This window comes from Myripristis murdjan, chromosome 6, assembly GCF_902150065.1.
Source record: "Myripristis murdjan chromosome 6, fMyrMur1.1, whole genome shotgun sequence".
Taxonomy (NCBI): Eukaryota; Metazoa; Chordata; class Actinopteri; order Holocentriformes; family Holocentridae; genus Myripristis; species Myripristis murdjan.
The window spans coordinates 22,423,752-22,443,428 of NC_043985.1; the positions used below are offsets into that span (position 1 = coordinate 22,423,752).

The following is a 19,677-nucleotide window of genomic DNA, read 5'->3' on the forward strand; positions in this document are numbered from 1 at the left end:
CAGAGGTGAAATTTTCCTTTAAGAGTGTGGATGTTTGTGAATTATGGGTCATCAGAGGGAGTAAAAGGGGGGGGACAGTGATTTATTTTTTTAGTGGTTGGGGTGGAGGGTTGGAGGACTGGGTGGGGTCACGGGAGGAGAGAGAGGTGAGGCGAGAGGTGACATTTGGTTCGCCTCGACTGGATGTAGGCGGGCAGCAGGGGTGAAGGAAGATGTGATATCTGAGGAGAGCGTTGGAGATGAGTCAGCAGCTGACTTCTCCTATACTTATGCCCCTCACTCAGCTTTGACAAACACACACACACACACACTTGCACTCACACAGTCTCACACTTGATCAAAAACTCCTCACTTCTGCTACAAATGCTACCAAACGTCAGGTTTTTTTGCGAGCTGGTGAATGCACACCTATAGTTTCCATTTTTGTGTATGCATGTTTGGGTGAACATCTACGTATGAGTGTGTTTTTATGTGAGTTTTTGTGAGTACGTGTGTTTGTGAGAGTGTTGTAGCAGCAGACGCAGCCTAAGTGTGTGAAATGCAGCTCATTCATCACCACTGTCATCTATTTTGTAAAGCCTAGGAGCATCTAAAGGCAGGGCCCTGATAGCACAGATAACCTCAGCTCCACCTCCATCTATCACACACAAACAGCAGAATAAGCACACACACACACACACACACACACACACACACACACACACACACACACGCACACACACACACACAAAAGCAGACAAGAGGAGTGACAATGTGCTCTTCCATATGAGTAAGTACTCTTGTTTAAGGTAACATACATTTACAACAGCCCTTATCTGTAACATCATGCAGTTGTGTGTGAGAGCTGAGATGTGGCTCATTTAAACCTGATGCTGGAGTAAAGTGTTGATTTTCTTTGCTCTCCAACACAGAAGGGCTGGGTGTGGCACCAGATGGAAATAAAACCAAGAGGAGCATCTTCTAATATGGACCTGAGCTACAGCATCTGGGGTGTGGGAGGATCAGATGAGGGCACTGGGAATAAATACACACAAACACACACTTGAACTCTGTATTAGGTTACGTTTAAGCAAATAAAAAATGGCATAGTACGGGTTTAGCTACTGTTTAGGGTAGTGCTACAGAAATGGTCACTGCTAGTTGCCTTGGAGCTGCTCACTCGGTGTTAAAACAATTACTGGAGTCTTTCCAACAAACAGCGGCGGACTCAGGCTGTTCACAGGGCAGGGGCAAAAAAATAAAAATAAAAAGGGCACCTCCTGCACGAGAGGCGGTCTGACCAACGCGCAACAAGCTATGATGCATCATGTTTGATGAACAAATAACAATATTTGCGCTATAATAACTGAATATAATTGTCTTGTACATAATGTTGTGTTATAACTCTATTACAAAAGAACACAGCACTACCAGTAGCCTTCTTGCATTGAATGGAATTAACTTCAACATCACATAAACAAGATCTATTGTTCTTCAACTGAAAAGGGTAGATCAGGTTTTTTTTCCACCTCCAATGAAAAAAACTCAAATATAAAAACTAAAGAAATGTCTTTAATTGTTTAAGGCACTTTTTCATGAACATTCTTGCCATGTTACTGATACATATGCACCAGACTCCCAGTGATAATTTATAATGAGGCTCTGCAAGACAAGCCAATACAGTGAGAGGACTTCCAGCCACACACGCCTTTATCTTTATCTCCAGCCGCACTCCTGCAGCTCTGGACCCGTCCCGTCAAAGACAAGCCGCCTTTCAGCTCCTTTTGAAACTGTTTTAGTTTTCTCTCTCTCCTTGGCATTCTGTAACCACAAGGTAGCTCAATACTAAACCCACTCTTAAATAAGAGAGAGAGAAAAAAAAATTCACACCAAACTTTAATGTCTTATAGGCTTTTTGTGCTAATTACTCTAAAATAATTCCCTCAGGAAAGGATTTTTACATTTCTGCTTGATTTCCAGGTTGAGGATCGCATAGAATCAGCTAAGCAAAAGGGCATTCGATCTTCCCCATGTGAAGGACAGATAATGCCTCCCCCACACAAACACACAGTCACACACACACTCCCCGGAGTCCGCCAACAAAGTGCCAACAAGTCGTTGTTTTACTCTTAAAACAATAGTTTTATTTTTCTACATTGGGGATTTATATACCACTGAGGCAAAAAGGCACCAAAATATCCTAGAAATTCAAAAAAAGTAAAAAACAAAACAAAAAAATAGAAATATGAAAAAAACTGCACAGGCAAAGAGAAAGCGTTTAGATGCAAAACATTCTTGGATATTTCACTGAACTGCTCTTACACAGAGGGAGAAGAGAATGAAAGAGCGAGAGAAAGAAAAACAGAGCTGGAGATGAGGTGCAGTGGCTCATGTCCCTCTTTGAGCTGAGTGAGGAGCCGCTGCCAGTTGACTCATTAGGAGGCCTCAGAATGTGGTTTGATTTGGAGGGAATGGGTTTTTCATTTGACTACAGAAGATGCTGCATCTGGTGAGTCCTGGGATATTTAAAAAAAGCATGCAGCACATCAACATGTTGGTCAAAGTTAAAAGCTTTAAGGAAAGCTGCCTCAATAGATAGATAGATAGATAGATAGATAGACAATGTCTTTTAAGGGCCTTTTCATCTTAATATTTTTTTCTCTCTATTGCTGACTGATATAATGCAATAGTGATTCAACTTCATGAAACCTTTATATTTGCTATAAGCACCCAGCGCCTACTAGATCTTCCCTGGGACAAAATTCTCTGGTGTATGGAAAATTATGCTTTTTGTATTTCCAACAGTGGAAGAACTACATGTTTGAAGTAAAAAGAAAAAAACTGGATAGTTAGCACAAGCAGCAATAGCCACCATGGCTGAACACACACAGGAAAGAGTGCCACCTACATCAACAGAAATTCCAAGGATAAACATGTCACATTTACTGGTACCACTGTTTGATTGTACAGTGATCTCAGCAAATAGAGAGACTAAATTGCCTCGCTGAGCCTGTATACTCAGCATGCCGGCCGGGAAGACCCACGCCTGCTCTGCCTCTGATTGGCTAAGCCTTACCCAACCTTACCCCTAAGCCTAAACCTAACCCTAATCCTAATCCTAACCAACCTAACCAATGAAAGCAACAATTACTAGTCAATCAGAGGCAGAGCAGGGCAGCTTTGCAGGCCCAGCAAGGTGACTTGGTCTCTCGCATTCAAAAACACCACAGCGATGACAGCACTGCACCAAAGATGAAACAAAAATTGAAAAAAGGATCTCATTATTGCCATAATAGGGAGTGTAGTAACAGCATATTATTTTCTCTGTATTCTTTGTACAGATATAGGTTAAGAGTGCAGTCTTTCTACACTGAGTTATGTATCTTGTTGTCCCAACTGAGTTCTCTCTTCTCTGTCACGCTGTGTGTTAAAATCTCCAGAGCTGTGCTGTAAAATTCCCTGTCGGACTGCAAAGAGCTTCTCCACTGTGGACAGATAGTGAGACATACACTGTCCTTGTTTGAAGGACATGAGAGCTACATCACATACACACAGAAGCAGAGAAACACACACACACACACACACACACACACACACACACACACACACACACACACACACACACACACACGCACACACACACACACACACACACACACACAGACCTCTGAACCCTGCTGAATGAGAATTTTACCTGTGCTGCTCTACAACTGATAAGAGTGGCAAACAAACACACGCACACAAACACACACATACACAGATCCACTGAGCCTCATTGACTTTTTGGTCCTTCCTTTCCCCTGCCCCACTCAATCCAGCTTTCCTCCCCTCCTCCTCAGTCATGTTGTGCATGTTAAACTCCGCTTGCCCCCTCCACCCCCCTGATTTTTCGCTCTGTCCCAGCAAAACAGGTGACAGCGATTTGAGTGTCCCCGTACTGACCTCACCTTTGGTGAACAAGCACAGCCCATTTGTACCTGGCAGAATACTGACTTGCGGCCATGTTATTCAACCTCACCTGTGAACTTTGGACTGAATTTTCTTTCCTTAATTAAAACAATAAAAACAAGGTTTGGACATCCTCAGGGAAGTGAGTAGGAAAAAGGCACTGCTAAAATCAAAATCCACTGCTGCATTTTTATGGCAAATGGATGACATAGATAAACCAATTTGACATAGCAAAGGCAGCATATGGCCGATTTGTTGTAAAGACAATAAATATACTTTTTTTTCCCTCTGACTTAAACTCCCACAAGTATCTGGACTCAATGTAAACAGTTCAACCTGGCACTTTTTGTCTTTTTTACATCTGTGACAGTCCCAGGTAATCACTGGCTTCAGTTACAATGAGCATAGGTGTAAATGCTTTCACTCACTAGTATTAAACTTGCAAATGGTGAAGGCGACCAACGGCACAGTGGTACAGGACATGTTTCACATTTTAGGTAGAGTGTGTAACTTTATGCATTAAAGTGTAATTTTAAATCCTATAATATGTTGAGTCTTTGGACTGGACTTGGATTGGCGGACGCTCATAGTTATATTGAGAGCCCACCGGCAAAAGAAAAAGCATCACATGTTTTTTTTTTTGTAGCGGGTAGTCCCAGGTTAACAATCACATAAAGAAAAAAAAACCTGCCTGTTTGGTGTAGCTTGGTAATAGTGAGTAGAAGATGCTTTGGAGAGCTCCCAAACCAGGTGGACAAAAGCCCAAGCAGGGGGTTGAGTAAACACCGAGGGCTCCCTACACCTTGAATACTGAAAGACTGTTTAAATGGGTCAGAACAATGCTGAACTCTTTCCCTCTGTCTGCTGTGACAACCTCCTGGGAGCCAGACAGCCTGTAATGAGTCGCTTGTGGCAGTAAAGGGGAAAAAAAAAAAAACCCCGAAAACATGATAGAAACGTTCTCTCGCTCTTTCTCTTTCCTGCTGTCACACAACGTGCTCGTCGTCCCATGCATCCAGCAGACAGGCACTGGACCATGCAGAGGATGACCCACTTCCACGCTCACACAGCAATATCTTCATTCTTCTTTTTCTCTCTGTCTTGCTGTGCCTGTCCCCGATTTTTGGCCTACCTATAAAGATATCACCGAATAAGATGTACTTAAAAAAATAGAAATGAATTCTTTTTCTCTCGTACATGAAATTAGCCATGCTCACAATAGGGCAGGGTGATGGAGGGGACACCGCAGGAACGGAAAAGACAGAACAATAGGAGGAATAAAAGCGAGCTCTGAATCAATTTAAGTTCCCAGTGTACAGAAGGAATTCACGCGAGCCGTGCACGCCGCGATCGGAGTTGCAGGATAATATTCGACATCAAAGGCAACAAAACGAAAACTGTGTGAGCGCTGCCTTTGATATGGGTGTGATGTGCCAGCGAACCTTTTCACCAAGCCATTTGTGTGTGTACACAGACATGATGATGGGAATGTAGGGTAGTATGAGCGATGGAGAGAGAGGGAGAGAGAAGGGGTGATGGATAAGGGAGAGAGCAAAGACAGGAAGCACAGATTGATAGAGAGAAATGGAGGAAACCAAGATGAAGAAGAGTAGTCGATGACATCAACGTGACAGTGAAAATAAAGAATTAAATGTCCACACAACTAGTCAAGGCTGTCAGCTAATTTCCACTCACCTAAGGGAGAGAGAGAGAGAGAGAGAGAGAGAGAGAGAGAGAGAGAGAGACTTTCCAAAATCAAAACTCAACACCTCTTTGTGTGAACAGTCACACTACACCAAGGCCATTTGATCAAAGTACAGACTGAAATGATGACACTACAAGTACCAACAGCCCTTCAGGGAGAAAATAGGAGAGGGGGATGAGATCTAATAATAACAGCGCGACAAGAAAAGAGTTCATCAAAACTATCAAGTGCGAGAGCTGGGCAAGCGTTTCGCCAAGGCTCTTCAACTTGCCATGCCAGATCCACTCTCGCTTATTTCATTAAGTGCCATGGAGGGTCGATGGAGCCATGGGATTTATTTGATTGTGATTAAAAAAAAAAAAAATCTCTATATATGTAAAAGAATGCTCCAGTAAGACAAAATCATCAATTGCAAATATAAAAATGATCAAGAACAACACTAACAGCAGCACTAGCAGCACAGATGATAGCAATAATTACAATAAATACTAAAAATACAAAAAAAATAAAATAAAATAAAATACTAAAAATACATAAACACAGTACTATAAAACAGAATAAAACAAATTAAAATTAAATAAAAAATTAAAAAAATTTGCCAATAGTCCACTTAGACTCGATTAAAAGCCAGGGAGAAGAGGTGTGTTTTTAGCGAGGATTTAAAAACCTCAATCGATCCCGCGGAGCGGATGTGCCAGGGCAAATTGTTCCAGAGCCTAGGGGCCGCTGCCACAAAGGCTTGGTCACCTTTGGATCTTAGTCTCGTTCTGGGGGTGACCAGTAACAGCTGATTGGAATATATGTATGAATATATGTATATATGTATTTGATAAGTGGCTGCACACCTTACCTAATACTGTTTCATAATGAAATCTATTTCAAGGTCTCAATCACAGTTAACTGCTGCAGTAGTAGTGCACACCGCTACTGCTCAGAGAGGATATACTTGTATGTCTGCAGTCAGAAGCTACTCTTTTATTATGACATATATACAGTTTTATATATACAGTGCCCCTTAAGATGAGTCATACTGCAAGATTAAAGTATTTACAGTGGAGTGCTTACTAGTTTATACACTAACGTAGCATTACTGTAACTGAGCAGTGAGTTTCCCCCAACAGTGCTCAGTATGCTGGCATCACACTGCAAAAAAAAAATCATCTTGACAAAACATTTAGTCTAAAAATCAATCTTAAAATTTGCCAGTGGGATGAGATAATCCCACTTGTTTACAATGCAGTTTCTGCTAGTATAGCATTTAAGTGTAAACACTGAATGAAGGCAGAATAAGTGAGATCAGTCCACTAATATGAAGAAAATGACACTTGATTCAAGAAAAGTCCGGAAACAAGTTGATCAGCACTGAAAACAATGTGACTGTTCACGTGATTTAATGAAAAACATTAAAAAGACATTTAAGACTGAATATGAAAACAAATGGTTTGTTGAGATGAATATGTTTGCAGTGTGAGGTGAGGAGAGCTGTGCACAGACAGGTAGTGACTCACCCTGGCAGAGGTCATGACTCGCACAGTTGGGCTGCTCTGCCTTGACGACTGTTACCACTCCGTCTATCCTACTACACAGCACAGGCAGCTCTGACACCATGACCGGACAACAGTCCATTTTAAAAAAAAAAAAAAAATCAGCGGACTGTATTTGTGCCACTCCCTCTCTATCACTCTGATTGCAAGGCAGCCCATCCGCCCTGCCACTGGTTTATCCCCCAGCTTGACACACTGCGATGAACCAGGCCTGGCCTCCCTCTCATTCTCGCCTGGGGACCCATTAAAAGCGCTCCTGAAATGTCCATTTAGTGCAGATGGCTATTCAGAATGCTTATTCCTCAACACCATTCTCGCATTTAAGTACTCCCAGTTTTCTTCTTTGTGAGAGAGTGAAATAAGACTTCCTGGATGAGTAACACTGAAATCTCTCTGTCTCAGTGTCTCTGGCCTTAATGTCCCATTCTGTTTCACCCTCCAGCAAACAACTATAGCATACATTTCACATCTCTGCTTCTTCACCGCCTTTCTCTTCCCTCCTCCTCCTCTCTTAGAACTGGCTGGCTTGCCGGAGAGCCTTCAGAGAGCTACTTGTTTCTGTGTAAGTATGAGTGTCGGAGGCAGGGACCAACGCCTATAAATACCTCAGCTCTCTCTGAGAGGAGGAAGCCTTGAATAATTCAGTCAAATTCAGACAACAAGCGATGACTACTGTACAAGCTCTTCAAACACAGTGACAGCTCATCACGACACGCTTTTGAGTCAAGGTCAAGGCGAGCAGATGCGCACAGCGACAGCCATAGACAAACATAGGCATGGATGGTATATTCTAGGGAAGAAAGGGGAGAGGGGGACAGATGCAGAGAGAGAAGGAGAGAGAGAGAGAAAGAGAGAGAGAGAGAGACAGGGGGGCACCCTGGAGTAAGTAAAAGTATGATTAGTCATGCCCAGTGAGGAGGCTGCTCTGTGCCTCTGCCAGACAACCTGCTCTGCTTTTAGGTGTTTGTGTGTATGTGTGTCTGCCCATTTCATGTGCTCTGCAGATGTGACACTCCAAAACAGTGGAACACAGCAGATGTCAAGTCATGGCAGTAAAAGAGCCAGGTATACAAAATAATTCCACCAATTCTGTCTACAGCGCAGGGATTACTTGGTCTTGTAAGAGCTACTACTGAGTGTGAATAGAGTGTGTGTGAGAGCAGCCATGACTCTGTGAAATAGACTTGGCCTTTAAGAAAGAATGCACTAACCCAGTCTCTGGCCAATGGTGTGTGTGTTTGTTTGTGTGTCTCATGCTCCACGCATGGGAGTGCATGTGCATGTGTGTACTGTATGTGCATGTGTGCGTGTGGCCTGCTGTCACCCAATGTGCCCCTTGTCAAATGTGATTTGCCTTTGCTCCACTGTGGGGCCTGCTCCAGCTTTGATTCATTGTTCAAATAGCACTGCCATCTATTATGATTTGATATGGATCTGTCCTCCAGAGAGAGAGGAAAGATAGAGAGAGAGAGAGAGAGAGAGAGAGAGAGAGAGAGAGAGAGAGAGAGAGAGAGAGAGAGAGCTCAACACACTCCACTGATTTCTGATGAAAAGTAGAGATAGTGGCCATCACTATGCCTCAAACAAACAAACACAGCACAAGTGCACATGCACACGAACGTGCACATGCATGCACGCACGCACGCACGCATACGCACACACACACACACACACACACACACACACACACACACACACACACACATTGGGATGCACACTGTGTGGACTTTTCCTTACAGGGTTAAAAGGAGCAGGATTCCACTTGAATTGCCAGTCAATAACACTGACTCAGCTAAACCTTAATACCAAAGACATGTCTTCCAACTAGTGGTTTAGTCTCTCTCTCTCTCTCCCTCCCTCCCTCTCTCCCTCTCTCTCTTTCTCCTTCTCTCTCTCTCTCTCTCTCTGTCTAATAAGATGGATTAGTTGCTATGCTAATGTATCTGCTGACTGCACACACAGAGTAAGGACGACAGTGACTGAAGTGTGTGTGTGCGTTCATGTGCATACAGACACAAGTAAAAAGAGTGTAAAAAAAAAAAAAGAGTGTCCGTCCATTTGCATGCACATGTGCATCATGGCTCTGCGGTTTAAACATTTGCATATTCACTCTGTTTTCACACATCACCACTAGTGGGTTACTGAATAGACTCAACATCTATGTGATCAGTAATCTGGGCATGTATGCCTGAAGTCACAATCAGAATGCTTAATTGAGTTGGTCATTCAAAGAACGGTGTGAATGGTTATTTTTATGGTCTACTTCACATTTATGAACATAAAATAATCTTTCAAAGACATAAAAAACAGAGCACCAAAACGTGAATGTCTGACCAGCATTACACAAAATGTGAATCTGCTAATGTACACAAAAACATAAGGAGAGATGGTTAAGGTGACTGAGAAAGTACAGAGGTACTCTGGGAGTATGAAGGCACACTTGGGCTTATTAATTCTCATTGGAGTATAAAAACACAGGCACTGTTTTGATTCTTTTGCCTTACCTCCTGTGAGAAGCTAGACATTTTATTTTGCCATCACAGTTTTGGAGTGTTTGAGACCAGAGGAATAACATGCCTTTTCTGTACACAATGGTAGAAGTATAACTTTGAACCTGCTTGCAATGGGAATTTCTCAAGTGTGAGTGTAACATGAACATGTTGTATTATCTGAAAGAAGGGAAATATTTGGCCCCCATCAATCATGCATTGACTTTCTATGCTTTGCAAAAAGGAGCAGAAAATGTGGTGTGGCTGTGGACGTGTACCACGTTGTGGTGGTGTAGCAGTTTTTCAGAGTAAATGGTTCTCAGCAAGTGGTTCTCCTGTTGACTCTGATCCACTTTCAATCCTTTAAATATTTGTCCCTCATAATTAATGGCAATGTTCCTCTGCTTTGAATCTTAGTTTACGGACCTCCCAAAATGTCAGGCACCTTTACTCTGCCCTTATATTGTCATCAAGTGCCACTTGGAGACACTAATTTAAATGTGTGCTGCTTGGCTTACATTCCTGCCACTGATGTCTGAGACCATACTGAGTCTTTAATCTCAAGCAGCTCAATCATGTAAAAGGGCACAACCTTGGCTTGATGCCTCCTTCTGGTTTTCTATAATGCTGACTCAAAAAGATATGTGTATATCCAACGACGGAGCCATTGTTCTGAATTGATAATACAATTTAAAAGATGAAAAAAAAAAAAAAAAAAAAAAAAAAAAAAAAAAAAATCCAAGCCAAAAGCCCTACCATAGCATAAAGAACATATTTGTGCCTTATAGAGAAAATGCAGAGATTAAGTGAGAATCTAATCAAAACTCCTTTGATACTTTAAAAGACTTAATGTGCATACATCATGAGGCATTTAACGATGAAAACAGATTTTTCCCCCTCCAACCTCATTCTAAAGAAGCGCCACATGTTTGATTTGATGTTATAAACTCTGTTTTTAGCTCCTCTCCTCCTTCTGTAGAAGCCTCCCCTGAGAAATGCAAAGATTCCTTGACATTTTTGTCAACAAACATGAAAATATCAGGCTTCAAATCACTCCACTTAACTGTGAACTATTTGTGTTCTCTGCAAACTCAGCTGTTTTTAACTACTCTGAGCCAATCTCACGCTTTTCCAAGAAACAATTTCTAATATGAAATCCACCACCTGCTCATTAGAGGTTGCTCCCACTAACTTTCTTAAATAAGTTCCTGGTAGTGTTAGTCCTTATGCTGTATTCATCACTGCTAGCTCATTAGCCACTGGTACTTTTCCTTCTACCTTCAATCATACAGTGGTTGAACCTCTGTTTAAGAAACCCAACCTCAAGCTCCAGACCCCAAGTAATTGGAGACAAATTTCCAAATTGCCATTTCTATCAAAGGTCTCCAAAAAATACTCTCCAATGAGCCGATATCTTCTTCTGTATGAATGAATACCATTTAACTAGAATTTTTCAGTCAGGTTTTAGATCACTCCACAGTACAAAGACTGCACTTCTTCAAGTAACTAATGATCATCCTTTAGCAGCAGATGCTGGAAAATGCTCAGTTTTAATTCTCTTAGGACTATGTGCAGCTTTTGATATGGGAAACCACACTATTAACTGCCTGCAAAACTGGGTTGGTGTCACCGGAATTTGACTGAACAGGTTGAAATAATATCTGCCAAACAGAACTTCATTTATGTGAAGATTGGCAATAAATCTTAATCCATTGCCAATATTTCCTGAGGAGTGCCTCAGGGTTCAGTTTTAGGCACATTTTTTTTCTATACATGCTTTGTCTTTCCCACATTATTTGTAAAGACATGTAAACACATGCAGGAAGCTTTGTACAAAGAAATGTCTTCTTTTTTTTGTTGATATCCACCTCTTTGTTCTTATTTTGTTAGTGCCTATTGATTTCTTGGATTCACCAAGGTTTCACTTGTCACACTCCACATATCATTTGTCTGAGGTAAGGAAACATTTTCAAATCGAAGAACTTTAAAAAAATGCATTAAATGAGTCAACATATAATCACTTGTATTATGCGAGTATATACTTGTATTTATGTGAATATTTTATGTTTTAGAGTAATTATAACGATTAGATTCAAAACCTAGTCTATGGCTGGATCCTTTCTGTCTTTTAGGTTATTGCAACTCTCTGTTGTTCAGTATCAGTAAAAGGTCACTCTCCAAATAACAACTAGTTTTAACTGCAGCTGGCACGGTCTTAACAGTTCCCAAATTCAGAGATCACATTACTTCAACCCTTACATCCTTTGGCTGCTAAGACAGTTTAGAATTGATTTTAATTAACTTCTCTTTCATCTAGTTTTAGGTTTATTTTAGGGTGTGTTTTTGACTTATTTTATTTACTGTGTTTTGATTTGATAACTATTATTTGTTTTGTGGTGCTGTTTCACTTTGTAATTTTTAGATACTGCATATCACAGTTAACTGTTTTAAGTGTTATTTAAATAGCTATAGTATTCTTCTTCTTCTTCTTCTTCTTATCATTATTATTATTATTATTTTATTATTATGAACATGACACATTTTATTTCATTCTTCAGAGGCTGTGATGGCATCTTAAGCATATGAAAATATACTGCAAAGTTTTTTTTTCTTTTTTTTTTCTTTCTTTCTTCTTTTTTTTTCTTTTGCACACTTTACAATGCACAGTTTAAAGGGTCTAGACCAGTCTTTGTTCTTCAGGTGAAAACAAGTGAGAAAGAGGGAGAGAGAGAGAGAGAGAGAGAGAAAGAAAGAGAGAAATACAGAAAGAAGACAAAAGACAGAAAGGAGAGAGGAAAAAAGACAAATGGAAAAAGAAAGGATGAAGGGAAAGAGAAAAAGAGAGACACAGGGTTGGTGATAGATACTGTAGAGTCAGAAGGAGAGAAGAAGACAAAAGAGGGAGACAGGGGTATGTGATGCTGTGTTGGGGCAGGTGTCACTGAGTTGACTGCCAGCTTCCTGTCAAGTGGGTGCACAGCCTGTCAAACGCTCTGTCAGCAGGGTGAAACATAGCTTAAATTTACCCTCTAAGTATCACACTGGGTCACTCACACAAGGGCATGCTGTGTATGTGTGTACGTGCGTGTGTGTATGTGCTGTATTAGCTTTTTTTTTTTTTTTTTTTGCCTTTTCACAGCCTGTGATATCCAGGTTACCTGCAGATTACAGAAAGCTACATTTATGATTTTTAAGAGCTTTTGGATTTTACCAGGAGCTGAATTTAAGAGCAATAAAAAAAGCAAAGCTGACACCAGCAAAATGGAAAATTAATTGTTGAAGGACATGAAGTCCTTTGCGTTTAGGGAAAGAGATAAGACGGAAAAAATGTTTTGCATATTGTACTACTGACCTGATTCTGTATTAAAGACCTGCTGCAGCGATCTGCTCTGGTCTATGTGTGTTTCTGAGGGGAACATTTTCTGTTACGAAATCAATCCAAACAGCACTTGGAAGTCAGCACCAATTCATATCACTATAAAATCACAAATAAATAAATAAATAAAAATGAAGAAACAAAATATAAAATCACTATAACAACACTTTGGTCCCTCAATAAATTTCTTTCTTTACTAAACTGATGTCTTCCAACATGACAATGCCCTAGTGAACACTCAATGCTGTTTATACTTACGTTTCAAGTCATTCACTGACCATTTATTGGAGATTGTTAATAGCATCAGAAATAGCATCAGTTATTTTCCACCGCCAACATAAACAGGACTCAGATGACTGAAATCTATCATGGTAGCACTGATTAGCACTGACTTTGCTCTCTTGGCGCGGAGTGGGGCAGAACAAAGCTATGAAAAGCACACAGGCCATTACTGATGCACCACTGCTGGGGAAATCTTCCCGCTAATGAGTCCACATTGTTTTGACCATTTGAATTCCTGCACGCTCCTTCAGCATTCGATTGCAGCATGTCCCTCTCCCTCCTTTTGCTCTCTTCATTCCCCCTTCCATCCTTCCCCTCCATCTTGCTCTCCCTGACTGGTGACTCCTGTGTCAGTCTCAGCTGCCGCAGCAACGCTGATATTTAAGCATTCTAGGGGAGTGCAGAGACACTCCAAAACTTCTTAATGGGCAGGCTAAAAATAGCCCAGGCTGGATCTGACTGAGCTGATTCATGCGGCTGTGAGTCATTCAACTGTGCCGCGGCGTGAGGAGAGCAAGGGAAAGGAGTCAGCAAGCAAGAAAGAGAGAAGAAATAAAAGTTTGCATGCTTGTTAAGATATCAAACCATTGAGCAATCCCAGCATTGCTTATCCCATCAGAAAAAATGTGCATTTTCATCCTGTGTGTGTATGTATGTGGGGATGTATGTGTAGAGGTCCTTGAGGACATTGAAGACCACAAGGAAACTTCATGACAGCAAAGGTAACTATATCATTTGCCATTTGGCATAATGAGAAAATTTAATAAATCTGTCTATTTGGGGGTCAAATGCTAATCTCTAGCTGGGGGAGCCGTGTGTGTGTGTATGTGTGTATGTGCATGTGTGTGTGTGTGTGTGTGTATGTTTGGTGGGGTGGCATCTTCAGGATGGAGAACTGCGATACCCCTGGGTGTAGCCATGAGTTGTAACAGTAATATTGTTGAAAATGGGCTGCCCCTGGCAATGTTCTAGCATCATTAGAAAGGGAAGAGCAGCTCATATTCACATCATTATCCCCTCCATTACCACGGGTAAACATCTCCTATTAACCCCCACACACAGGCCAATGGTGTGTGTGCTGTGTGTGCACGTGTGTGTGCGTGCACGTGTGTGGGAGGGGGTGCTGTGTTGGCAGAATGGATGTAAATATTCTGAAAAACTGTATAGACTTAACATTGGTTCAGCGTTTACAAATTATACTAGTCTGCCAGCAGCAACAGTCCGAGGTCAGGTGGTGTTTCTTAGTATAAAACATAGAATTATTTATAATGACACATGGATAACCCCTACTCCCTAACACACACACACACACACACACACACACACACACACACACACACGCATCAGCCACCCACCCACTGCCAGCAGCATTTCACCACTGAATCACTCATTGTAGTCTCAATGAATTCAATCAATACTCTTTGCTTTTCACCCTCATTTTGTCCATCACTCTTTTGCCCTCTTTCTTTTACACTTGCCTGTTGTCCTCTCTCTTTCTCTCTCCCTCTCGCTCTTTCCCCCTCTCCCTCTCTCTCTTCCTGTCCTCTATCACTGGTTGATGATGAACTGGTAGCTGCAGGATGTTCTGGCCAGTCCAGCAGAGAGGACCAGCGGAGCCATGATAGGAAGCAGCCAACAAATTCAATGATAGCCTGACTACGGCTTAAACTATACATCTCTCACTCGTTCGCCCGCCTCCCGTCTCTCTCCCTAGCACCGCTTTTCCTATCCTCTCTCACTTTCCCCAAATGAACCACAACCCCACCTCTATCCCCCTTCTTCCACTGTTCCATTTTCTTGTCTTCCCTCTGTCCATCATCTCTGGCTCTTTCAAAGAGAGATGGCGGCAGGGATAGATAAAGAGGGATAGCACTTTCAGAGTCATGACTTTTCGGGTGATGTACAGTGGCAGAGAGGGAGTGTGTGTCAATACTGCAACTTCACACAGAGTTGGGGGGGTGGGAGAGAGAGAGTGAGAGAGAGAGAGAGAGAGAGAGAGAGAGAGAGAGAGAGAGAGAGCAGCATTATTTGGGTTACTTAATTGTAGACAGGGCTGTTTTTCCTGCTTCACTGGGCTGAGACATATTGCCCTAACTGTCAGTGACGCCTCAACGGTTGCCTTCAGATAAACAACTCTCTCTCTCTCTCTTTCTCTCTCTCTCTTTCTCTCTCTCTCTCTCACTCTCTCTCTCTCTCTGTGTGTGTGTGTGTGTGCTACTGTATCATTCTGTTGAGGAATCTAGGGAATAGGGTGCATTAATACCTCAAAAAGATTTGGAAATAAGCATATTATTAAATAGTACACTGGATATGTCATACATACAGAATTAAACCCTAATATGATCATGGAATTACTTACACTTGAATAGATAATATCCTCCTTAATGTGCACACTGTACACGTGGTATAGTATATGACCCTTTGACAACATGAGTAATCATCTTTTTATTCAATGCATCGAGTCTCTCCATTTGCCCGTGTGATGTATCGTTTTGCGAAGGTGCCCTCAGTGGCAGAATTTTACACATCACACTCCACATGGCCATAATGTCTTCACAAACTGCAGGAATAAATGCATACCCATAATGCAAAAGCACAACCGTGCATCTCAGTAAACTGTCAGGCAGAACAATACAAAACAGCTCCCAAAAAACAAGTGAAGTGAGAGAGATGAAAAAAAGGGAGAAGAGGGGGAGGGAGGGAGGGAGGGAGGGAGGAGAGGTGAGTCGGGAGCAGACACTTTTTTATCCCAAAGAAATAGGTATCTGATGGTTCTGAGTTTTTCAGGATTTATGAGCGAGTGGGGCACTGTTTCAATATCAGCCCCATCTCCCTCTCTCCCGCCCTTGCTCTCTTTCTCTTTCCCTCACTCGCAGACACGCTCTGCCATCTCCACTTTGCTGTCCTTTAGAGTATGCTCTCCCATTCGTCTCCCTCGCTATCTGGCCCTTTCTTTCCCACCTTCCCCTATCTTTTTCTCACAATGCATTTAAATGGGGTATTTAGAGATTCTGGCTGTTCTCATCTCTTCAAACCTACTCTCAGGTAACCCCATCCCCTCGACAACCCTTCGAAAAGGAAGATGCCCCAATTGCTCCAGAAATCGGTCCCAGGAGAAGCATGACAAACAAGCAGAGGTTACGGAGATATTTATCAAAACCTTGTCATTGCCCCGTTTCCAATCTACACGCCCGCTGCAGCATTTCAAATCTGCCAAAAAACGTCCCACACATTGGCCAGATGTTTTGCATGACACCACTTTTGTAAGACTGGTGTTAGTGCTGAATATGTTGTTGTCCCTGAGACTCCAGCAAACAAAATGTAATGGCAATAGCTTGTGAAACTTAATGCCACAATAAACATGCCACCTGCTAATTGAAAGCCAATCTAAACTGGATTGTGGCCACATTAACAGGGCCTGATGTGCCTCCGACTGCTTACAATGGGTGCTGTCACACTGACACAGATGGCAGATTCATCATGGAGATCATATATTTATAGTACGTGTGTATGTGGATGTGTACGTTAGTGTGTGTGTTTGTGTATACCTGCAAACATGAGGATGATCTGCAGCCAAGAAAAGAAAAATTCACCCTAAAGCACTGTTTAATAACTGATACTGGCTAAATCATGTAGTTATACTGAATCAGTCTAGACAGCATCACTGATTAAAATTAGAGCATTTCTGTTCAGAGACAAAAAGAACAAGTGCTGACCGAGACAGAAGGTCAGATTGCTTCGTGTCGCCTCACGTCGCCTGCTCAAAGTTATCTATAGCTGATGACCAATGTACACATTCTGCACTTGCACAAGAGAAAATAATTCCCCATGTCAGGAGGGAGCAGTAATCTCAGTAAAGTAAACCAGAAGTCTCAGAATGGTAGAAGAATAAAAAAGTGTTAACCCATCATTTTTTAACCCTAACCCATACAAATTAAGGATAGTTCTGAAGTGGAGTCTCAACTGTCACTTATTTGGAGCCCAAAGATTTTTTTTGTTTGGAAGTTATGTTAGCTCTCTGGTTGGCTAACTTGCTAGCTATTCAGCACAATATCAAAGTAACCTGATTTCCGTGTTTTTTCACATGCCAATCAGAATGCTCTCTATCCCCAGTGCCTTGGGGATAGATGGCAGATTCATCAAGTGAAATTCACGGCTGATCTTATGAGGCCTGGCGAGGGCCAACCTGTCCATCGGTTTGGTGCACCAGGGGCTTAAAAGATGCGACTGCGCCTGGTGTAGATCGGGTTTATGAGCGTACGAGGTTGGAACTCTCCCAAAATAGGCTGCACAATTTTGAGTATAATAGACTTAATGGCCATTCCAAATGCAGGCCACATCTTTTTAACCCGCAGTTTTCATGATTTTACTCCTCAACTGGATTCACCAGCATCCACAGATCTGACTATGGTATTTGTGTCAGATTATGTAATGCTGCATTAAAAACAACGCCATACAGACACTATTACAGAATAGACTAACAGTCAAGCGAAGTATCAAGTTAGTGCAGTGACTTTCCCACATAGTTCAATTTAACCCCTCCCTTCTCTCTGACTCTCTGTTTTGTCCTTCAGTACAAATCATTATTCAGCAGGGTCCACACAGGTCCCCTGTGCAGCACATTTGGACAATCACTGGTGTGTCCTTTCCAAGTCTTTATAATCCCATGGACAGAGCTCCAAGACTTTTTCCTTTTCAGCACCATGAACCAAACACCAGTGCAACAGAATCTGGAAAAGTTGTGGGGATTATAGCAAGTATTTAACTCTATGTGAGTGTGTGTGTGTGTGTGTGTGTGTGTGTGTGTGTGTGTGTGTGTGTGTGTGTGTGTGTGAGTGTGAGTGTGCGTGCAAGGCTCATCTCAGTTTCTGAAGACTGATAGTGTGATTACGCAGAAAAAAGAAAGAAATCAAAGTGTAAATCCAGACTCTGTGTGTGTGGGTGTGACTGCATGCATTTTTGACATCTTACCTAACCGTGGGTCATACTGCCTCATTTGAACTTCTTCCACACAGTCTGCTGGGAACCATCCTGTCCTCCCTTTGACTGTGCCCTCCCAGAAACCTCCTTCCCCTATACTCAGCACTGACAGAGAGAAAGGGGAGGGAGGGAGTGAGAAGAATTAGTTAAAACCAGCAACATGAAAAAAATGAACAATAAAGTCACAATCAGTCAAATGTTGTAAATACACAGACTAAGTTTCAGCTGCTGTTAATGTGATGTTGAAGAGACAAAGAAAGGGAAAAAGGTCTATACAACAGAGTAAGATATTTAGGTTTTTATGGTTTGAGTCCATAAATTATAACAGAGTGTGAGTAGAGAGAAAAAGAGAGAGCGAGAGAGAGATTGTGAAAAGGACAGTAAGAAGGAGGGATAAGAAGAAATAAAAAGGGATGGAGAGATTGTAAAGGGGGAGAGAGAAACAGTGAGAGAGATTCCTACTAAGTTCCGCTGTGGTAATTAGAGATGAATGTATAGTTGATATTGATCTTCCCTGCAGGACTGAGCCAGCACGCTCATTTCTACAACACTCATCCATTACCCCAGCAAGCTAACACACACACACACACACACACACACACACACACACACACACGCACGCACACACACAAACACTCCTCTGAGATCACCAGCTGGAACTGAAGCTTTGGCTGAGCGAGCCCTTCTTCTAAACTGGTTGCTAGGATACGGCAGTGCGGTGTTGCAGCCAGCAGACGGCCTGCTAAATGATGTAGTCTACTTCCTCTAAGCTACATTCTGCTCTGGCATGGGGACATGTCATGGTGATGTAACCTAAGGCGCTCCAGTCACACAGGTCGCTTTAGAGTGTCAAGCACCATTTACAACGGTAGAATATGAGAAAGGGCCGACTCGATAATCGTATGTGACATGAAGGCGAAATTTCAGATAATGTCTGCCTCAAACCGGCTGTTTTCTGCATCTAAAGCTCACTGCTGCTTTGGGTCCATATCCTACTGCCCCCTAAAATGCCAGTCCATCAGAATCCTGTTCAATCAGAGGGGCCCAAATATAGAAACATGCCAGAAGCCAGCAGGGCATCGCTGGTCATCACACTGTGTGGTCAGTCATGTTCAAATCAGTCCTGTCCGAAACAACACGCCTGTAACCCCAAGATCCAAAGCTGAGGGGGCTTTCGCACCTACCCTTGTGGGTCTGTTTGAATCAAACCATGGTGTGTTTACTCCGTCAGTTTGGTTTGTCTGGAACATGCATTCAATCCGTCAACAAACAAAATATGGTCTTCCTGAGAAGCTGCGACTCCGGCTCAAAGACGAAACCGTGATGTGCTCTGTTACAAAGGAGGTCGTCCGACAGAGCTATAGCAAGCAACCC

General features: G+C 42.2%; 1 protein-coding gene across 1 annotated transcript in view; it reads right to left on the minus strand.

Annotated features, from left to right (window-relative positions):
* The window catches only part of shank3a (SH3 and multiple ankyrin repeat domains 3a), a 227,419-nt gene that overhangs the window by 26,797 nt on the left and 180,945 nt on the right, over window positions 1-19,677 (minus strand). Inside the window, exon 16 of the mRNA XM_030053211.1 lies at window positions 18,295-18,408. Coding sequence (XP_029909071.1) covers window positions 18,295-18,408 — 114 coding nt within the window. The remainder of the gene's footprint in view (window positions 1-18,294; window positions 18,409-19,677) is intronic.